The sequence below is a fragment of the Glossina fuscipes genome, unplaced genomic scaffold (assembly GCF_014805625.2).
Source record: "Glossina fuscipes isolate IAEA_lab_2018 unplaced genomic scaffold, Yale_Gfus_2 0, whole genome shotgun sequence".
Classification (NCBI taxonomy): Eukaryota; Metazoa; Arthropoda; class Insecta; order Diptera; family Glossinidae; genus Glossina; species Glossina fuscipes.
In genome coordinates this window covers 12,390,840-12,412,571 of record NW_023998414.1, presented here as the reverse complement: position 1 = coordinate 12,412,571, position 21,732 = coordinate 12,390,840, and the positions used below count along the sequence as shown (strand labels likewise).

The 21,732-nt window shown below is 34.8% G+C and overlaps 6 protein-coding genes across 6 annotated transcripts in view; 3 read left to right on the top strand and 3 right to left on the bottom strand.

Moving 5' to 3' along the window:
• The window catches only part of LOC119644822 (serine-rich adhesin for platelets), a 20,369-nt gene extending 17,621 nt beyond the window's left edge, over positions 1-2,748 (top strand). Inside the window, exons 3-5 of the mRNA XM_038044579.1 lie at positions 1,695-1,866; positions 1,933-2,404; positions 2,465-2,748. Of these exons, the coding sequence (XP_037900507.1) occupies positions 1,695-1,866; positions 1,933-2,404; positions 2,465-2,748 (928 nt within the window). The remainder of the gene's footprint in view (positions 1-1,694; positions 1,867-1,932; positions 2,405-2,464) is intronic.
• Positions 2,749-5,591: 2,843 nt separating this feature from the next.
• On the bottom strand, positions 5,592-14,185 carry LOC119636328 (serine-rich adhesin for platelets). Its single transcript, XM_038031633.1, has 6 exons — positions 13,912-14,185; positions 13,679-13,843; positions 13,085-13,623; positions 12,401-12,683; positions 6,220-10,804; positions 5,592-6,148 (listed from the first exon to the last, which is right to left on the bottom strand). The coding sequence occupies exons 1-6, from the start codon at positions 13,955-13,957 to the stop codon at positions 6,031-6,033; spliced, it is 5,736 nt and encodes a 1,911-aa protein (XP_037887561.1). The 5' UTR covers positions 13,958-14,185; the 3' UTR covers positions 5,592-6,030.
• A 512-nt stretch (positions 14,186-14,697) lies between these two features.
• LOC119637231 (la-related protein 7) lies at positions 14,698-16,603 on the top strand. The gene is made up of 2 exons (XM_038033107.1): positions 14,698-15,051; positions 15,119-16,603. The coding sequence occupies exons 1-2, from the start codon at positions 14,802-14,804 to the stop codon at positions 16,576-16,578; spliced, it is 1,710 nt and encodes a 569-aa protein (XP_037889035.1). The 5' UTR covers positions 14,698-14,801; the 3' UTR covers positions 16,579-16,603.
• Positions 16,604-16,699: 96 nt separating this feature from the next.
• On the bottom strand, positions 16,700-17,641 carry LOC119633767 (TM2 domain-containing protein almondex). The gene has a single exon (XM_038027504.1). It carries the CDS (start codon positions 17,460-17,462, stop codon positions 16,743-16,745), a length of 720 nt encoding a protein of 239 aa, XP_037883432.1. The 5' UTR covers positions 17,463-17,641; the 3' UTR covers positions 16,700-16,742.
• An 80-nt stretch (positions 17,642-17,721) lies between these two features.
• Positions 17,722-21,060, top strand: LOC119633750 (molybdenum cofactor sulfurase 3). The gene is made up of 4 exons (XM_038027463.1): positions 17,722-18,211; positions 18,532-18,676; positions 18,750-19,271; positions 19,331-21,060. The coding sequence occupies exons 1-4, from the start codon at positions 18,142-18,144 to the stop codon at positions 20,946-20,948; spliced, it is 2,355 nt and encodes a 784-aa protein (XP_037883391.1). The 5' UTR covers positions 17,722-18,141; the 3' UTR covers positions 20,949-21,060.
• A 6-nt stretch (positions 21,061-21,066) lies between these two features.
• Positions 21,067-21,500, bottom strand: LOC119633775 (migration and invasion enhancer 1). Its single transcript, XM_038027515.1, has 2 exons — positions 21,413-21,500; positions 21,067-21,352 (listed from the first exon to the last, which is right to left on the bottom strand). The coding sequence occupies exons 1-2, from the start codon at positions 21,436-21,438 to the stop codon at positions 21,091-21,093; spliced, it is 288 nt and encodes a 95-aa protein (XP_037883443.1). The 5' UTR covers positions 21,439-21,500; the 3' UTR covers positions 21,067-21,090.
• Positions 21,501-21,732: the final 232 nt, after the last annotated feature.

The following is a 21,732-nucleotide window of genomic DNA, read 5'->3' as shown; positions in this document are numbered from 1 at the left end:
GTTCGAATTGTATCAAGTAGAGGACTTTAGCTTAAGTTGGAGTGGCTCAAGATATTGCCTTAGTTTGTTCGAATCATATCAAGTAGAGGTCTTTAGCTTGAGTTGAAGTGTCTCAAGATATTCCCTTGGTTTGTTCGAATTGTATCAAGCTCGTAAGTATAAGCATGCATTGGCCCATCCATTATTAGTAATTTTTATTCAATCAATCATTATTCATGGTACGAACTTGTTCCTCAAAAATATTAAAGTGTTTTAGAACATGACAAGAAGACAAACGAAAACTCGATTGCTTTCAACAATTTATAAAAGATTCTTTCATTCATAAATTAACAAACTGAAGAAAATGAAAGTTTTCTCTGATTTTAATGATAGTTACATCAACGTAACAAAAACAACAATTTACACTGATATCCACCGTTTCTTATTGAAATCGTCGGAATCACTAAAACTGTCTTTAAATTTACAATGGCAATGAATATCTAGAAAACTTGGTTCGGTGGTCTTTCGTTCTAGTCACACCACCCCAATTTTCATGATACTTCATTCACAATAAAGCATTGCTTTCGTGCAATATCGGCGAGTTGTCTTTACTTCTCTCACCTGTTTTATGTGCTGTTAGGATCAAATATTTCAGATATATTCCCTTACAGTTGCAGTAGTAATATCATACAATGCCTGGACATTCGGATGATGAGGGCAACCAAAGGATCGATTGTCTTGATAGGTCCTGAACCGTTTTGTAGCGTGGCAAAAAAAATTCATCAAATCTCATGATAAGGCACACAAACTACTGAAACTAAGAAGAAGCGACCCATGTTTAATCACCGGCTTCAACGCGGATCGTAATTCTCTCAGACACCATCTGAAAAACACGAGTATGTTCGATACCGATTCGTGTAGATTCTGCCAATGGGCGAGTGAAACGTTCCATCATATCCCATCTGAATGTGAGAGTATCTGCAAAATCAGACGCCATGTTGCTCGGTAGGTTGCTCGCACTCACAGATGATGGCGGGATTTTGTAAAAATCCTAAAACTGGAAGGCTAGGGGCATGGGCGAGCACAATAGATCTTCTAGATCGCATTACATCTTGTCCACGTGCAATAATTTTTATAACCTCTAATCTCTTATTACCAAACTCAACTTTTCTCAATTACTAATGATATCTTAGAGCTATTTGAAGTTGATACCAATGGAAACTACTCGATGGAAATTCGATTGAGCATATTTTGTTGTTAAATAACATTACATGACATTCTAAAGATTTGCTTTAAATAATTGACTTTCCTAAGATGTTTTAACTCAGTCGTGGTCTATTGGTTCATCCTACGGAGTTGCGCTTCATCCTTGAACAATTGCTCAACTTATTTCAGAATATAATCTAAATTCCTTTGCCGTACGGATCTAAATTTTGCAAAACAAGACTGCCTGACAACATAATTTAGATATAAACAGATTTTTATCATAATAAAATTGTAAGCAACAATTATATGAATCAAAACGGGTGATCACAATTGTTAAGATGCATTTTACATTTCAATGCAATTTGCAATAGTAGCGGTTCGATCCTGAACGCTTCGAATTTGATCTGTATCTTTTTTGGTTGCATTTTTCTTAACTAAAATCAAGGATTCCCAAAAGACTTAACGGAAAATAAATAAATTAAATGTGCATCGCTTTCTTTATATTTTAGTGACCGTTTCCCATACTACAAATCAAATGATGATCGTTGGAAAAACTCTGTACGTCATAATCTTTCGATAAATCCGCATTTTCGTAAAGGAATCAAAGCCCCACAAGGTGCTGGTCATCTGTGGACAATTTCCAGTGGCGACTCTGCCGAGAATGTATTAGCCTGGGAGCATGTAAATAAATGCTATCGTAACTGATCAAATCATAAAAAGTTTTCAACTATCTCTTTCAATTTGTAGAAAAAACAACGATTAGATTTATTCTTTAAAATGGAATCAATTAATCGTGAGCGTCTTTTACAACATCAACAGCAGCAGCAGCAGCAGCAGCAGCAGCAGCAGCAACAACAGGAGAAACATAATCAAAATTGTGAGCATAAACAAGCAAATTGCCGAGAAGATCAATCAGCTAGTTGTGGCATGTACGACGAAGCCGCTATAGCAGCAGCCGCCATACAACAGGATATGATGCAGCGTCAACAAGAGCAACATCTCGAGTCTCTTTCTAATTCTCTACAGCATAGCGGTAGTATAACGTTAGATTCTCCCGGTACTCATGCCATTCAATCGTTAACCTATAATGATCTATTAAGCGATGAAGAGTTACGTAAAACAGCAGGTCAAATATTGAACGGTATACATCGCGAGGTAGAAGTGCAATCTGTAAATCAATCTATTATTGGCACTTATCACGATGTTCTACTAGATAATGGTAAGGAACATATTAAAATCTTATCTTATATTAAATAATTTCACAATATATTTGCAGAAGATTATTTAAATCCAATTCATAAAGATGTGGCCGTTCACGAAAGTGGCCTGCAACAATCGTTATCGTCAGCTTCGTCCGCTGCCTCTCAGTGCGCAACAAACAGTAATCACAGCTCGACCCAGTATTATATAACTGAAATTGATGGTATGGATTTGGGCGGGCCGATGTCACAACCTAACGATAACAACACACCCACAACTGAAGAATCGGACACAGCGCTATTTAGCGACGAGTTCAATTTAAATTATTTCAGTTACGCGGCTGTTAATGACAGCATTTCTTGACCCAGAGAACCAACAACATTAATAAATCATCACCATCATCCTCAGCAGCAACTGCAACCCCTTTTAGTGGTGTTACCTCATAGCAATTAAAAGCATTAGCAAAAAAAAAAAAAAAAAAAAAAAAAAAAAAAACAAAACAAAAAAAGAAGAAATTCATTATAGTATAACAAGCTATTTGAAAGACACAAACTTTTAACGTAAATGGATGAAGATGTTAAGTTAATTATCTAGTCCTTCTCTACATTTCGTGTGTAAATACTGCATATACAATATATAAAAATAAAACTATAAAAATTTTATTACTCGAGGTTATTTATTACAAGTTAGTTTTTTTTTTTTTTTTTTTTTTTTGGAAATTTAATATTTACAGTACGTTGACATGTTGATTTTAAGGAAACACGATATAGTTCTTACATCAATCAAGGCAAACGAGAACCAACGAATTTAAAATTACATTATCATTATATGTATATACATATATATATATATAAATATATATATATATATAAATATATATGTAAATTTCAGTTTTATGCAGTTTTGTGAAGAAAAAAGCTCAAACTCCCAAATTTGGACCAGCGTACCAGCACAGTATTGTATCTAATGGAGAAGCAGAGGGAAGATAGACAGCACACGCTTTGCACACGCTCCACATTATTAATTTGAAATGATTTCGATACAGTTCAACTAAGAATTCACCTTTTGCCCCCATAACACGCCTATCAATTTCAATAACAGGCTTACAAGTAAACTCAAATGTATTTGAAATACACTTAACGCAACGCTTAATAGTCATACTTTCCCCTCATTATTATCTATGATCTTTTGCCATTTTATCGGGTAACTTATGGAAGGGAAATAGTCATCGAACTGTTTACGCATATCTTTGCAACTTCTGTGAACCGCTGAACTGCGAGATATGACTGCGTCGATCTGAATAACTGGCAATCCAGGAGACGCCTGATCTGCAAAATGCAGCAGATACATTAGAACTTTCCGTACCTACACTAAAAATTGTTTCTTTGTTTTTGCTTATGGGGGGGTGGGGGGGTGGGGTAAGACAAACGTATGCAAACTTTTGTCATTTTCACGACGACAATTTTGTGCCAAAAATTTCGCAAAAAAATGTTGTATGTGTTTATGTGGCATTATCACTGCAAGCCATTTTGAATCATGTGCGAACCTTTGCCTGCCATTTGTCTAGAGTGATCCAGTTAAAAACACAAAAAAATACAATTCCATAAATGACATCCATCTCTTTTTTGATATACACTGAAGGACAGCTCGTAAAGAACTGAAACTTTTTTACATTGTTCAAACATCAATATCAAAGTCATCCATAGCTAAAATTTTGGGAAAATTGAATGCGTCAGATACGTTTTATCAAGCAGCCATAGGCTACAGTCAAGCAATTACACTGAAGATATATACGTCGGATGGAGAAGTACAACTGAAATGCTAAGAAATGTAGCTAAGAATAGATTTGGTTTTAAGCAAAACAAGCCGAAGAATCAATAGAGAACTGATAAAATATTGCCATTTATGAATGAAAGAAGAATATACCTGCAATGCTATATAATACGATTAAAGATACGAGAAGTAAACTACTTATGAATCGAAAACCTTTTATGGGAAAATCATTTTCAATTAGCGAGCGGCAACTGCAACTTGCACAAGCAATTAAAGGAAACTTTTCCGCCAGCAAAGAGAAAAAATGCCAGCTATTCTGATGCATAATCGTAATGAAATCGTCATCGGGACTAGAAGAGAAAAATGAAGATATAGGAGATATAGGAAGATTATATTCATTAATTATTTGCAGATGATACGAGGTCTGTAGACTTTCCAAAATAATGATCAATCATCATTTTACGGGGCCACGCATTTTATGAAGAATGAAATAGGAAAAGCTACAAAAAAAATACCAAAAAAGGACAAGACCATAAGTAACGATGAAATATCGACAGAGATTATAGAACTGATAAATGATGATAATGTGGATATCCTGCATAAATTATGTGATGAGACCTATGAGACAAAAAGCCATTTATCGTGATGACTGGCTAAAATCATCATTCATCGCATATCCAAAGAAGAAAAACGGAAAATATCACAATTATTGAATGATTGATATTCGTGATGAATTATGTGTTGAAAATATTTCTAAGAATAATTCAGCAAAAGGTCTACGGTGCGAATGCGAATCATCATTACTTGGCTGTATTCAGTTGAGTTTCCGGAAACGCGTTTACACCCGAGAAGTTTCTATTCGGCATTCATGTTCCAGTGCACAATCGTAAAGGCGTTTTTCCTCTTCTTCATAGGTTATGAAAGAGCGTCTAACAAAGTACAGTATGACAAATTAATCAACATCTTGAAAGATCTTAGTATTGAAGATGGACAAATTTGTTAATGTGTCGCACAATTTCTTGCTTGATCACCGTGCGCAACAATCATCAAGACGGTAAATTAGCTCTAACGTGCAGAAATCACTTGATCAAATATGTGAACAATTAGCAAAATCTTATGAATACTTCTCGCTTCTACTGAGGCAAATCTGCAGATCTTCGCCATATTTGAATATTAGTTAATGTAATGAAGAAACTTATGTATTACATTTTATAAAACAAATACAATTTACTACATATTTCATAGAGCTATCTGCAAGTTGACAGAATCCATTATCGGCATTGTTAAGAGATTCAATATCAACAGTGGATCGATCATTCATTCGGATAATGCTCACTACTAAACTTATTATAGCTATTTGGTATGCAAGTTGTTGTTGTAAGTTATATTATCAATAATATTTTGGCAAATTTTTGTTATTTTTTTTTTTTTTTTCATTTTGTTTCTTAGCTTTTTTATAATTTTGAACAGCTTATTTATTACATACATATCATCAAATATTGGACGTTTGTTCAAGATTTGTTTATGAATACTCTCTCTCTCTCTCTCTCTCTCTCTCTCTTAAGGAGCCCCTTTGCTATATGTTACTTATATCAGATGATCGCTACAATCATGTATTTACCAAAAATCTGAACATGTTCGCGTTTGGATAAAACAAACGTCCATTTTGCTACGCCTACAACGATTTAAAATATTATAGGATGATCAAGAGATCGAATACATACTAATAATTAATAATAATGATGATGATGATCTGTACAAATTATTTTGCTTAAATCAAGTTCAGTGAGTATGAATTCTTATGTGCACATTTATGTATTTATTACGCATTTACACGGAGTAAATAATGAATGATTGACGGTATTTACAAATTTAACTTCCATGTATATGCGATAATATAGTTTCAATGTCTATGGTTTGCATTTTTGGAGACACACTCTTATTACATTCCTTTGCACATCCATTCTTAGCCTCAGCATCCGATGTTTCCCTGCAAAAAACGAAGATATTACATTAAAGAATTGTAGTTTTTTTGCGATCAATTTATTTTTTTTTACTTACCTTCCTTCACGTTGCTGCTTGCAAGTATCATTTTGTGACGTTAATTGCGTTTTGCTGCTATTCTTTCGAGCAAGTACAGGTGTTGAGGTAGCAATTGGTGTTCGAGATTTCGGAAAGCATACTTGTTTTCCATCAGCTTCTTTACCACGCTCGTCGTTAATACGCACCTTTTTAAGCTTTTTAGCTTTGCTTCGTTTAAGTTTTTGTGTTTCGTCGCAACAAGAATTTGGCTCGCAACTATATAATAATATAGTTTCAGTTATGCTCCAAGTATGAATTTCATTTTGATCAATGTCTACATGCATTTTTACATTGGACAAATCATATTTTATGGCTGGAGGCGGCGGCGGTTCATCGGGCCCTTCATATTTTATGCAAATAAAACGTTTCGTATCAGTTTCGTCAATGCTAACTAATTCGCAATCCTCGAGGATATCATCATCTTCATCAACGACATTTAAAGAACTCCCAATGTTGCCATCATCACAGGCAGATTTTGCTTGATCAACATGATCATTAGTAGCGGTGTCCTTTCCATTTAAACATTTTTTATTTATGTTATTGTCATTGATTTCAACAATTCCCGTTCCCGTTCCCGTTCCCGTTTTTATCTTTGTTTTGCTCTCGTCACTATTTTGAGTTTGCCTTTTCGCTTGTATTTTATTGTCACTTTTGCCTGATTCCCTTTTAATTTTCTGCGAAATCATGTAATTTTTCGCTTTTACATGAATTTTTGGCTTAACCGGCGCTTTCATCGACTTTAAAGGCCTATCTTCATCTTCATCATCATCATCATCATCATCATTATCTTCCGTATCTTCCGATAATTGTTTTTTCCGCCCTTTGCTTGTAGATAATTTTTTCTTGTTATTTAATGGCTTTTTCACTTTGACTACAGCAACCTTTGGTTTACTAACCTTAACAGTTATCTTACTTTTAATCGGTGACGGTTCAATTATTGTCTTCTTACCGCTACGTTGTGTTGTTTTTCGTAAACGCGGTGATACTCGCAATGCTGGGGCTGCAATCGATTCCTTCTTTTCATTTAATAATTTTTGAGACGTCAAAGCCACTGTTTGATGGCCACTTTTAAATGATAGTGGAGTTCGTACAAATTTTTTACCGGGAGTTTTGCATATATTGCGTGTAACAGGACGTGCTTCTATAGGTAGACAACGCCTTTGAGGCGGATGATTTGAATTAGTCATCGAATGACTTAAACGCAATCGCAAATTTTTATTTTTCGACTCATTACTGCTTGCAGATCTTAATACAACTGTTTTCGGGATTTGTTTTTTCGCTGATAAATTCAAAGCTGTTAAAACTTCCATAGAACGTTTGCTATCCTCTTGGGTTTCATAAGAGTTGTTGGGAGTCGGAGTGCGAATGGGTGAGGCGGTCGATTTTTTACCTTTGTCACGCATTGCATGCATTATTCGCGTTGCAGACCGCGCTGCCAAAATATTGGGTGCTGCTGATGAACCGCTGTTCGCTCGATCTTTCTTTTGAATGAAAGCATCAGTTTTAAGCTTTTCCTTGAGACGTTCGCGTTTCATTTCTAATTCTTTGGACTCTTTATGTTTCTTCTCTGCTGATTTTAACGGTAAAGTCACTTTAATCGTGGTTTGTTTCTCGATTTCTTGAGAGCAGTTGCCACCTTCAAACCGATCTACCCTATTGGTTGTAGTAAAATTTTCCTTAATCGGTGTCAACCAATTTCGTATCGGATAACGCACTTCACCCTCATTGCTGATAAGCTGTGAGTTTTCATCATTATCACTTAATTGTAGCTCTTGCCATTCGTCGCCTTCGGTGCTACTAATGCTAGACAAATTGTCTAAATCTGCTAAAATTAAATTGGATGAAGCTTTCTCCTTAATTTCCTTAGTTTTCGAACAATTTGAACAATTTGAACTTGATGAAGAAGATGAAGAATCTCTTGACGTGTTTGCTGAGGAACTAGAAGACGACGACGACGATGTTGATGATGACGAGGAAGACGATGAAGAATCTTCATCTTCGGCAGCACTTATTTCTGGCAGACCAGAAGCCAAAGTATAATGGGGATCAATGTCTTCTATTTCAACTTGTTCTGATCCCAAAGGCTTAACTCTCTTTAAGACATCGGCTTCAATTCGTAATTTTTCTACCGATATTTCAACTTCAATTCCTTCTTGTACATTGTCGACTGGTTCTAATTTCTCGGTTCCTTTAATCACCTTTACGGATTCGTCTTCTTCATTCGGCCGCTTCAGGGAGGGCGGTTTCTTTTGTCCGGAATTTTTCAGTAATTGATCAATGTTTTGATCTAAATTTTCGCTTTCATCTGGTTTGTAATAAGATCCACCCCCTGAGGAGTACTCAATATTACTGTTATTTCGGGGGGGTGTCGTACCTTCCTTCAAACCGAATGTTGTAAAACGAGATCCTGGCGTTACCGCATTAAGTAATGGGGTATCGAGTTCGCTTTTCGTAATAGATCCAAACAAAAAGGACGCGGAGGCACTCATAGCATTGTTAACATCATTCAGTTTGGCTGACGGTGTATTCAACGATGGAGCAAATATACCAGGAGTAGGCGGTATATATGAAGGACTGTGCACTTTAGACGGCGTTTCTAACAAGACACCAATATTGGCAGTAGATTTCTCATATTCTACAGTATTGCCTTCAAATCGTTTACTGTCAGCCTCCATTTGTACCTCTGTCACTTCTAATTTTGCCTTTGCCTCCTCTTTACTTTTTTCACTTTCTTTGGCTTTTTGCGGTGTTGGTATTTTAATGTTGAATTTGCTATGCTTGTCTTTAATTTGGGATTTATGCTCGTTCTTATCCAATATTTCAGTAGAGCCGTCCAGAGAATGATTTGCAATTTTAAAGTGACTTTCATTTACATTGACGCTTCTTTCATTTTCACGTTGCTTGTTCACCGCATACTCGTCAATTTTACCGTCCATACTATCCAATTGGTCAAATTCTATCGATTCTTCTGCCATTGCAGCTATTTGCTTTTCTTTTCTCTTGAGAGCAGCGGACTTTCTGCGTCTTATTCTTCTTTTCGTGCTTATTTTACGTCCGGGTTTCAATTCAGACATTTTGGCGTTCTCTTCGCGTATATGCATATCGAAATTGTTAATACGTACGTTACGTAAACGACGCCATTCTTCTACCGCTCCAATCTCAAAATTTTTGGATTTCGTTTCCTCGCTCTCTAGTTTGTTGTTAGTTTCGCCTGAAATCGTATTATCCTTGCCTTTCTTAATGACTTCTCGAGACGTTGGAGGAATTTGCCTTTTACATGCTCTGACAGCATTCTTACGTGATTGTTGGCGTTTAGGAGTATTATCAATTGTCGAATTTGCTTCCGATTTTATGGAGGTGCGTTTTTCGGCCAGTTTCGATTCTTCTCCGTTTATAACCGTCTGATTACTGCTCTCTTCGTGAATGAACAGTGGTGGTACGTTGCAACTGCTCGAACTATTTTCATTAACGATATGATTAGACGTTGCCGATATAGTAGGTAAAATTTCCACATTTTTTATAATCGGTTTTTCAGGTACGGCCATCGAAGTATCTGCCTTGGAATTAGATAGTATTTTATCATCTTCTTTAACATGCTCAACATTGACATCTTGTCGATTTGATATACTGAAAGTTCTTTGGAAACGGTTTAAATGCTCCCTACGTGTAGACAAAGGTGTCATTAAGGTACCCAAGCCAAGCTGTGGGCCCCTAGGCGAAAAAGTCAACGTACGTACATGTGACGCTCTTTTGCGTGGCGTTGATAAACTTTTGCAGGCTTTCGGATTGATAATGCCACATGCGGGGGTTGTCTTGTTTCCCAATAGATAACTGTTTGCAGAAGATGGCGGTTCACTCGATTTAACGATACCTTTATCTTTTTTGATATTCGTCGCTTGATTGTTTTGATCGTCGATCGAATTTAATTGCATATCAACAACAGGCTCAGGTAATGCCATGGAATCCTCGGCTAAGCTACTATTAGTCTGTAATTGCTGCCCGACTATTTCATTATTAAATAAGAAATTCGTTATTACAGCGTCATTAGCTAAGTACACTGGAAATGTTAACTGTCCAGTGGCCGAATCAAAATACAATTGATCATCTGTACTTTCAGTTATGCTATTAACAGAAGGCGGTAAGCAAGTTACTTGACTCAATATCTGATTATCGTTGCTGGCGATTCCCAAGTGCGGTTGCTGTGATTGTTGTTGATGCTTTTGAGCGCTCTCGTTTGAATTTAAAACAATCAATTTCGATACAGAAAAATTTGGATCTATCAGTGATCCAAATGAATTATTGGATATTAACTGATTATTTTCCTGGGCGTTCGAAGATGTTGCATTAGACGTAGCTGCTGTCACTGCTGTACGTATAATTAACGGAGTACGAGGCGGTGCGTTATGCGTCGATATGTTTAAAACATCCGAACAATGTGGATAGCTTAGGTGTGCAAACGATTGAGTAGGCACCAATGGTGGGGGTTCAGTGGAGGCATAAAGAGATTGTGTCCCGGGCATGTTACATTGTACAGCAATTGTTTGCGTTTGAGGGCGTGCAGTCCCTGTTTATAAATTAATCGAATTTTTAAATTAATAAAGTAAAATAAAAAATATGAATTGAATAAAAATCAGTTATGATAGGTTAAATAAACTAAATTAAATTCTAAAAGCGTGTTTGTGTTTTCTTTTAAAAAAAAAAAAAAAAAACCATATTATTACAATATATTTATTTAATACTATAATAATAATTTCTTCGACTAAAATAAGATAAGCGCTAAGCAACTAAGACGTTCGGCTCTCTATAAGAACGAGAGCGCGAAAAAAGAGACGGCATGGTTTAGTCGAATCATTTCAATTATTAGAGTGCCATTCATACGTCGACCTGTGCCCTAATGTTATTGAACAAGGGACTACATAATCAAAATATTAACTGTAGATATATATATAAATTCAAAACATGAATAGAAGAAAAAAAAGCATTAATAACAATACCGAATACTTTAAATGCGGATAAATTTTCTCACAATCGTTAACACGTTAATTATTGTACCGTTTTTTGTTAAAAATTTACACTTTAGTAAACATTTTTCTTAAATGCATAGATGAAATGTATGTGTGGATGAATTAATAGTATGGATTAATATAGAGTAATCAATTTCGCGTTATACGCTTTTTCCATTTTTTAGAAATACTCATCGGCTGTATATACATATTTGATCAACCTGTTTATTTATATGTTTTCTCTTTTATATCTGGCGCTTGAAGTAATTGATATAAGCCCCAAATTTTCTATGAAATGCAAGAAGTTCGCCCCAACACTACTATTCCCATCATTATCATCGGATGAAATTCAAAAGGCAACCATCTGGATCCGATCCGCTTAATTAAAAAGAAACTAATCAATTCGCCTCATATTATTACTTTGCCTTGTTAAACTGTCCATGTTAGATTCGAATATTTCAGTTTAACCGGTTCAATTACCAAACGGCTTGTGTAAATAAGACGAACTATGCAAATTTGGTTTTTAATTTAAACGATTAACTATAACACCTTCCATAGTTTTGCATTGTAAAATGTAGATGACGCATAGCATCGAGTAAATGAATGTAAGCTCTTCTTGCCACCAAATATCGTACATAGGCAGCCTGGCAAAACTGAACTAATTGCATTCGTTTCGAATAGTTTTGACGATTTTTTTAAGTTACATCATCTCATTATAAAAATCAAATGTTACTTAGGCATAAGCGTACCAGTGCATAGAAATATAACGCAATATGCATACATCGCTGATACGTAGATTATCGTCGTATAAAGACTTGTAAAGGTATTATTTATTTATTTATTAATTCTTAGGTAATAAATAATATAACCAGAAAAGATTTTTATAAAACAATATATTGGAGTTCTAAGTAAATCTATCGAATCTATTACGATTCTTGAACTTATTCCAATACATGCTTTAAAAAAAACTCAAAGTTACATTTTTTGTTCAAGACAAGATTGTGATTTCGAAATCTTGATTCCAACAAATCGGTAGAACCGAGTTGCATTTTCTACGCTAATAAATAATTTACCGAACCTTCTTTAAGCATCACAAGCCATTGACAAATATATATAATATACTCCGTGTGACAAATGAGCAATATCATAAAACTTACATGCTTCTATGCATTCTTCAACAATGGTATCATAGCTGGGATCGTTTTCGGTAGCTTCCAATATATCTTTCACCATATTATCCAATACTTGGCTAGGCAGAATTTGAGGCTCGGTTTCATAATTTGCATTATTATTTGGAGAATCAGTTTTCGCTGGCTCATTACCTTCAGTCTTACGCATCGACTCCGAATTGTTATTAACAGAAGTGTTCAGTACCTGATTAATATTATCCGCGAGCTTTTGTTGAAATTCAGAATTATGTAAAATAACGTCTGAAATATCCTAAAAATAGAAGAACTATATATTAATGGGGCAAAAAATTAAGTTTAGCTTAAGCTGTGAAATGCCCATTTTCTCTTTTATTAATTACAAACATTTAAACTGCTATTACCAGGCTAACGCATATTAACCGCTAGCATATATACTTAATTATTGAACAAAATTACATTTTGTGAATTCTAGCATTAAGAATGATTTTTGTTCTGCACGAATTTGTTTCATCCTTAGATGCCTAATCTAAAGTATGCATTAAGAGAAAAAACATAATTTAAGAAAATTCTGAAATTTTGCAAAACCTTCAACAATTTCCTCTACGCGAACGCAATTTACGCATGTTATCTAAAGGCGATGTATGTCGTAGAAAAGGAATTACGTATACACAGTAATTATTGAAGTTAACTTACCGGTAAAATGGGAGTTGAAATAGTAGCTTTCTTTGTTGACTTGCCAAGGGGGGTTGATTCGTTCTCATGTTTCTCTTTAGTCAACTTATGGTTCTCACCCTGTTGATCAGTATCACTAAGCTCTTCACTTGTCAGTTCCTTCAAGTTCTCGATACTGCTTGTTGAGCAGCTCTCCTCATCATGTCCTCTATTTATTTCATTTCGATGTTGTTGTGCACTTCTTGGAATAAGGAAGCAATAAGGTTCCGAAATCCGGCGTCGCTTATAACTTTCACGGTTTATCGAATTTTCATTTAAAGAAGCTTCTAGTCTTCTTTTACGACTAGGATTCGCATTAGTTTTTCCTTTGTTGCTCTCTTTGCCGCTGCTTAACCTTGAACATTTAGGCATCAAATGTTTGGAGGTACTAGGTTCATCCCCAAACCGAGTTGATAAAGTCAACTCACAATCTTCTAAAATTGCAATGACTTTATCCGATAGCTTATATTTCTGCGAGTCGAAATCTACAATTGCTGTAAACTTCGGCCACAATTGCTCAACTAAAAATATTGCAAGCTTTATTATAAATAACTGCATTAATAACTGGACCCATACCTTTAATTGATATGTTCACATATTCACATATTATCTCCTCCAGTTTAGGAAAGAACGAATGGGTTAGTAAACATTTTTTAAAAGCTGTGTATTCTTGTTCTAAGAATGGCGAAGTTTTGCAAAATACATGCGAAGCCTTCTCCAATTCTTCCGTTTTCAAATAGTCTAAATAAGTAAATTTTTGCTTTTAAAATCTTCCATAACAACATAAAAGAAAAATGAAAAAAACGAACCCCAAACCAAACGAGCGATATCCTTTTTGAGAACTACAACATCCATCACGATGAAAGTGGTGAGATTTTTCTCAAAGCTTAGTTTATAAAACAATTTTAAATGGTTTTTTATTCCTTTGTGTTCCGTTTGCCTTTTCTTCTTGAATTTCTTTTACAATCTTTACATATATTCTAATACGTTTACCGTTCTTCTGGCGTATTTATTTACCCATTGTAGAAAATGTTTTAAAGAACAAACTCTCATGCAAATTGTTTTATTTTTATTATTAAATCTATGAAGAAAAAAAACTGGTGCTTTTTTATCACAAAATATTTGCGAATTACTTTTTAGCGTCGTTTTTATATGATGCTGCTTCTTGTGTATTATTTGCCGCTATTTAGTATTATTGCTATTTACATTACTGTTGCCACAAATCTAAGGCGTAACCTCAGGTGCAATATCAACAGAAAGTGGCGATTGTTACAGCTAAACAGCTAGACAAATTTTCAATTGTTTTTATTATTCCCAGGATTTAAACGTATCGTAAAATGACAAGTTTATCATTACTATGTAATCAGTGTGTATGGCTAGAAAATTTAAACGTAGTTTACTTTTATGTATCTCTTTGATATTGGCATTGTCTTACAAATTAGAAATCAAATAAATTATTTTTTTTAATATAGCTTTATTAATATTACATTAACGGGTTTAGAAATTCCTCTGATGTATCTTACGATCTTTATTATTTCTTAACTCCACTCTCATATCGTATGTAAGATTGCTATGAAGCATAAATAAGAGTTACGATAAACTGTTCAATGACTATTTTGCGTGAAAATATTAGAATAAAATCTTTCTTGTTTTCCTCTTAAAGTTATCAAATTTATTAACTTTTTATTTAATCAAGAAGATGGGTAGTAAAAACAAGAAGAAGAAAGATGTTTCACAACAAAAGGAATCAGTAAAATCCGATGAAGTTACGCAAAAAATAGACAATGAAGAATTAGCGGCAACGGCAGATTTAGGCGAATGTAAGAAAAGCTACCGAAAACGAAAAAAGCATTACTTTAATGCCATACGACAACAAATGGAGTTTTATTTTGGTGATGCTAATTTAACTAAAGATCGTTTCCTTAGAAAATTGATAGATAAGGATCCATGTAAGTGGGCTTACGTTTACTTGTAATTAGATATATGACTCCTTAATTTCATATTGGTTATTTCAAGATGTTCCTTTGGATTTGTTTTTAACATTCAATAAAATAAAATGCTTATCTGCTTGCGTAGAGGATATAGTGAAATCTTTACATAAATCTGACTTGTTAGAAGTAGATGACACACAGAAAAAGGTAAGACGAAAAACTCCTCTGCCGGAAGACCGCAACGTAGATGAGAAGACTTTGTATGTCGAAGCATTGCCACCTAATGCTGATCATGAATGGGTACGTGGAATTTTCGAAAGATTCGGTAACGTTACTTACGTCTCTTTGCCCAGATATGCAAAATCAAGAAAAATCAAGGAATTTGGCTTCATTGAATTTGAAAAGGAAAAAAGCGTCCAAAAAGCTGTGAAAGCATTCGCAGAATTCAATGGAGTTTTGTGTGCCTTAGAGAAAGATCCAGCTGACTTAGCTAGTGTCAGGGCTTACCTTCGAGAACAAGAAGGTGAAAAAGATATTATTGAGCACACTACGGAAACTTCACAACAAATCAATTCTAGGAAACGCCGAGCTTCGGAGGCATTTAATGATGATTCAGAAATTAAAACGAAAAAACTTAAATATGACTCCGCAGATGAAAACGTAGCTTCGGTCAGCGTCACCAGTCAACAGTCCTGCCTAAAGACTGAAAACGCTTCTATTGTTACTGATGAAGAGTTTAGAGAGCCAAATGAAACAAACCAAAAGAAAAAGAGCCGTAAAAAGAAAAACAAATCAAAAATCGCAGAAAAGTTGAAAATTCAAGCTGAACTAAGCACTGATGTCGCTTATTATGAATTAAAAATTTTACCCAAAAGAGATTGGAAACGTTTGCGCAACAAATACTTAAATTTGCAAAGAGAGAGTGTGGCCGAATTGAAACGTAAGGCCTGGAGAGAACAGCAGGAATTAAAACATCAGCTAAGAGACTCAAATAATGACGACTCCAACTCACAGTTGATGACACAACAATCACCACATAAAATAGTAAAGACTCCAGATCACAAACTTCAGAGAATGAACATGAACTTTTATGGAGCAGGAGAGGATGAAGCTAAGACGAGTTCCGGACTATCAAAGTTACCCCTTTTTAGTTATGAACCTGGTCTTATAGTTGAAATTACGCTGCTCGAGCCATGCGTTAGTGTTAAAGAATTTAAAGAGGAAATGCGTCAGCACAGTACCGTAAAATATGTGGATATTAAAGAAGGTGCGACGCAAGCCTATTTGCGATTAGATAGTCCAAACGGAGCTTTGGATTTCGTCCAACAAATTGCTTGTGCTGAATATCAATGTAAAATACTTTGTGGCGATGCTGAAATGGAATATTGGAGAAAAATCGAAAAAGATCGCGCACAAAAACTTAAAAAATTAATTAAAAGTCCACAGAAGCGTGGACGAGAAAAGATAAAAAAGTTAATAAACAAACATTTGCGTTTTGAAGATGACGATAACGAGGATGGCGATAACTATGCAAGAGAAGATTAATAAATATGAAATGAAGAATTTGTAAAATTTTATTAAAAATATTTTCTAAAGTTTCTTTATTAACAATAATCAGTGAATTTCATATTTGTAACTTATATTAATTAATCTAGACCATGCTTATTTTCTCTTTATTTGTTTATTTTTTTTATTTTCTATGTTAAACATTAAATATACAGAGAACCATCAGCCGGTCCAAGGTAATGGAGTGATATTAATACTACATCAATTATAGTCCATACACCCAGACCTCCAAAACTGAATAATTTACCTATACCTTCTTGCCAGTGACCCAAATAGAAACGATCCGCACCAAAGCCACCCAACGTAAGACTTATAATTACGGCAGTACTCCACCGATAGCCTTGCGTCCAATTGCATTTAATATTTCTTGAAAATGAACGATTACCCAAACAAAATACGTCTGAATTGACGGTGCAATTGGTCTTGTAATACTGACCGTTGACTGAATTGCAGTTACCCTTTAAAACACATTTCTGCTGCCACTTTTCTGTTTGGTAACAATAGCGGCAATTCATTTGATGCCAAAACCATCTACTGCCAAGGCACTCTACATGATAAAGAGCACTGCAATTTACATACACGTCTTGTCCATAGTGACAAGTGTAGTTATAAAGACAACGTATGCAGGGAAAATGTAATTCATTACAACTGGTATTGGCGGAATTTTGACATAGTGACACATGTTGTGTAGTTTCATTGAAATTCCTTAGTATATAAGGCGCTACTTCATTACTATTGCCGTTGTCATTTGTTGATGCTTTTGTTTCAGCTTCATCTGTTTGACTTTGTCGTATGCCACTTAACACAAAAATCCATACTAACGTTAAAGCGGAACGGCGATTTATTACCACGCATCGCTGCATTTGCGTAATTAATTGATTTAATTAAAATTTCTTTGCTTAAAATACGAGTTTTCCCTTTTGCCTTGCCTTGAAATTAAAATGCTAATTGCACGATATTTTTTTTCAATCATCTGTTAGTCAAATTGTTTATTTTGGTTGCCGAAAACAGGGTTGTCTTTCTTACACCGTATATTTGACAAAAAAAAAAAAAAATAAATAAATAAATGAAAATACAATTCAACGTAATAATTATTAATCAAATAAACTCAAAAATAATGCAGAATACGGTCTTCAACTCTCCTAATTAAATCACTATATTTCGTCGTATCGAATAAAATTTCACAAGCTTAATTAAATAATTAAGAAGCGCCATGAGTCTGCAAAAGCAAAATGCCGGGATTTGTACATTATTTTTTTAAGTCTATACGTTTACATTCGCAATCACATTACACAAGCATATCAGTTGCATTTCGGACTATAAATTTTGCTTAGTGTAAAATATCTCCATTATCTGAGATTGCAATTATAATCGTGTTTGAAAACATTAGATGATAGGAGAAAAAACATTTATATTGACAATGAATGAACCTGAATTTGTCAGTTGTTTCTCAAACTTGTTTAACTACATCTCGTTTGTAGTCGAAGTTCTAAATCAAGTTTGAATCCTTTAATAGTCTATTTTACAAACGATATAATAATAATGGGCCTTAGTTGGGAATTAAGTGAAAACGAGTTAATTAAAATAGCAAAAGAATTTACCAGACTAGAAGGTGAGTAGAGCTGAAGAAAGAGTTAAAGAATCTAGTCATGTTGTACATACGTCGACATGTCGCTGTTATTTGGTATATTAATTTATTGAATTTAAAATAATACTATTACCTTATCTCATACCGATTTCGTGCATAAATTCACCAGCAAAAAAGTGTAAGTGTTACAGATTATAATTAACTGACGGTATCATTAACTGCAATCTCTTGCATCGCAATGTACACAATTAATAAACTCGTGTATATAAATGATTAGCATTTAAAAAACACAAGAACAGAGAGAGGGGGAAAAACTAAATAATATTTAAATTATTTTATTATAGACAACACATATTTAGATCATGCCGGAACTACGTTGTATACAGAAAGTCAAATAGAAATGTCGAGCACGTTGCTTAAGAAGAATCTTTTTTGCAATCCTCATTCTTGTAAAGAAACTGGTGATCTGCTAGATCAAGTTCGATTTCGGTAAAATATTATTGCAGCTTATAGCAAGTATTTTAAATAAATTAAGAAAATAAACAAAACCTTTTCGTTACAGAATTCTACGTCATTTCAATACAAACGCTAATGAATATTCCGTTATTTTTACTTCAAATGCTACCGGTGCTTTGAAATTAGTAGCAGAAACATTTGATTTCGGCAATCCTGAACCAGGCAGCTTCTATTATTGTCAAGAAAACCATACTTCCGTATTGGGCATGCGTGAGGTTGTACAAACCGCTAATATATTTGTTCTAACCAAAGATGAAATTCTTCAAAATTTAGAAGCAAAGAGTTCGCCGACACAAACGAAGAACCTTGGAAACTCTTTAATCGTTTTTTCAGCTCAATGTAACTTCAGTGGCTTTAAAATGCCTCTAGAACTCATTGAACGCATACAAAAGTTTGGTTTGGCTAATAAAGGCCAACAAGTTGCAGGAGAAAAGCAATCGATTAAGCAAAAAGATTTAAGCAAATTTTTTGTATTCTTGGATGCTGCTTCTTATGTCGGTACAAATTATTTAGATTTAGACATATATAAACCAGATTTCGTTTGTGTCTCCTTTTATAAAATGTTCGGGTTTGTAGTTTAATGAAAACAATTCCGTATAGAAATTTTATTTGAATCCTGTTCCACAGATATCCAACTGGTATTGGAGCTTTATTAGTAAGTAAAAGGGGCCAGTCGTCAGTTTTGAAAAAACGTTACTATGGCGGTGGTACTGTCAACATATCTATGGCTAGAGAAACCTTTCATGAGAAACGATGCGATATTTCTGCACAATACGAAGACGGCACTTTGGCTTTTCTCACTATAGTGTGCTTGTTAGATGGTTTCAGAACTTTAGAAAGACTCATACCAGCCACGTCTCACTTAAATACCATGGAGAGGATAAGTTCATATGTCTTTCAACTCGCCAGATATTGCCATGATCAATTGAGTACTTTAAGATACAATAATGGTAATTCAGTGGTAGAATTCTACAATCACAATGGTTATCACAGCAGATCGCAGCAAGGCGGTATAGTTACCTTTAATATTCTACATGAGGACGGTTCTTACGTTGGTTTTGCCGAGGTAGCTTGTTTGGCGTCTGTTTATAATATACATATACGTACTGGTTGCTTTTGTAATCCCGGTGCCTGCCAATGGTTCTTAAAACAAAGCAATTCCGATATACGTAAGCATTATGAATTCGGTTTCAAGTGTAGCGAATACGTTGACTTGATTGATGGAGTGCCTACAGGAGCCGTCAGAGTTTCGTTAGGTTATATGTCACGTGAAACGGACATAGATGACGTTGTCAACATGATAAAAGATTGTTATTTATCCCCACCGCAACGTAGACTAGACCGTATAAGTAGTAAAGATTTACCTTTAGCTCTTCAGCACATACCTATACGTTTGCAACCCCATCTGAAAGAGATATGCATTTATCCCATCAAATCTTGCGGTTCTTTTAAACTATACGACTCGTGGCCTTTGCATCCGACGGGTTTCCTTTATGATCGTGAATGGATGATAGTAAATGCCTCTGGTATGGCCATAACTCAAAAACATGAGACCAGATTGTGTTTAATAAAGCCATACATTCAATTGGAAAATGGACGTTTGCTATTAACTTTTCCCGACATGCCTACCGTAAGCGTGCCTTTGGATATGTCGTTTCAGGGCAACTACATGTTAAGTTCTACTTTTTGCCAAAGTAAAGTTTGCAACGATTATGTGGGAGGTTTAGATTGCGGCGATGAAGTGGCTTGTTGGTTAAGTGATTGCCTAGAAATGTCGGGCTTAAGGTTGATTAAGCATGATCAGAGACGCAATCAAGATGGTGTAATTAAGGACATAGCTCTAGTTAATCAGAGTCAGTTTCTTTTAATAAATCGTTCTTCGGCAAGATGGCTAGCTCGGAAAGTCGCAATTGAAAAAGAACCTTTGGACTCCACAATAGATCGTTTTCGAGCCAATCTTATTTTAGAGACAGTCATGCCGTTAGAGGAAAATGATTTCGAATTTGTTACAATAGGGAATATCACTTTCAAAGTTGATGGCTTTTGCACGCGCTGTCAAATGATTTGCATTGATCAACATACGGGTCAAAAGACTTCAGAGCCTTTACGTACCATTGCACGGGAATTCAATGGGAAAATACGTTTTGGTATTTATCTCTCTTTCGCAGAGGTCCCTCCAGCTAACGCGCGACTATCATGCAAAGATAAAATAGTGATAATCAAGCACCAAAAAGATATTAATTAAAAATAAAATCAAAACCTAATGACTCACCAAATTACCAACTCAGAAATTATTCTCGGTTACTTTTTTCTAGTCTAAAAATTTACTTAATAAAATTAAATACCGAGATACTTGATTTTATTGGCTTTTTTTGCTTTGCAGTTTGTTATACAATTGTGCAATTTTCTATAGGCTGTTCTTTAATTTTTAATAGCGGTAATCCTTTTTCCGCTCTTTCAACATTCTCCAGAACACTTTGATGCTGCGGAAAAGCTAGCGTTTGTAACTTTGAATGCACCAAAGTATCATCTATTTTTACCTCAAACGAACCTTGTCGGCCCTTGTGACATACAATTTCAGCATCGGGTTTTTGCTCATTCAAAAAACTTTTCAACATTTTGCACTGCCACTCGAAGTTACATTTGCCGCTAATTAGAAAGTTGTGAGTTCAAATATGCTTTTCCTTTCCAGCAAATAAACTACTTTACCAATATTCTACGTCAACTTTCACCATTTTTGTCAATTTATAGCTATCGGATCGTTTTTAATGAAATATTGACTAAAAATACAAATGGTATCGCACTCTGCTATCGGCAATCAGCCGTTATTGCTCATTAGAGAATTTCTATTCTAAAATATCGTAAAGTATTTGATTTTCGCTTTAGCACCCCATTTACGATCATTCAAAAATTATCTCAAATCAAGTCATTTCATCTATTTTCCCGATCTTCTCTTAATTTTGATCTTTCACTTCGTTAAAATTACTTCTCGGATACAGCGATATCAAAATTGCACACAGCCGCTATAA

Bases quoted from the DNA above. Each gene is read 5' to 3' on its own strand.
- LOC119636328 (XM_038031633.1), bottom strand. From the start codon at position 13,957: ATGGATGTTGTAGTTCTCAAAAAGGATATCGCTCGTTTGGTTTGGG. The intron at 13,624-13,678 runs GTATGGGTCCAG...CAATATTTTTAG, and splicing joins TGTGAACATATCAATTAAAG to TTGAGCAATTGTGGCCGAAG. The intron at 10,805-12,400 runs GTAAGTTTTATG...ATTTATAAACAG, and splicing joins TGAAGAATGCATAGAAGCAT to GGACTGCACGCCCTCAAACG.
- LOC119637231 (XM_038033107.1), top strand. From the start codon at position 14,802: ATGGGTAGTAAAAACAAGAAGAAGAAAGATGTTTCACAACAAAAGGAA. The intron at 15,052-15,118 runs GTAAGTGGGCTT...GGTTATTTCAAG, and splicing joins ATTGATAGATAAGGATCCAT to ATGTTCCTTTGGATTTGTTT.
- LOC119633767 (XM_038027504.1), bottom strand. From the start codon at position 17,462: ATGCAGCGATGCGTGGTAATAAATCGCCGTTCCGCTTTAACGTTAGTA.
- LOC119633750 (XM_038027463.1), top strand. From the start codon at position 18,142: ATGGGCCTTAGTTGGGAATTAAGTGAAAACGAGTTAATTAAAATAGCA. The intron at 18,212-18,531 runs GTGAGTAGAGCT...ATTTTATTATAG, and splicing joins AGAATTTACCAGACTAGAAG to ACAACACATATTTAGATCAT. The intron at 19,272-19,330 runs GTTTGTAGTTTA...CCTGTTCCACAG, and splicing joins TCCTTTTATAAAATGTTCGG to ATATCCAACTGGTATTGGAG.
- LOC119633775 (XM_038027515.1), bottom strand. From the start codon at position 21,438: ATGGTGAAAGTTGACGTAGAATATTG. The intron at 21,353-21,412 runs GTAAAGTAGTTT...CTTTCTAATTAG, and splicing joins AAAGTTGACGTAGAATATTG to CGGCAAATGTAACTTCGAGT.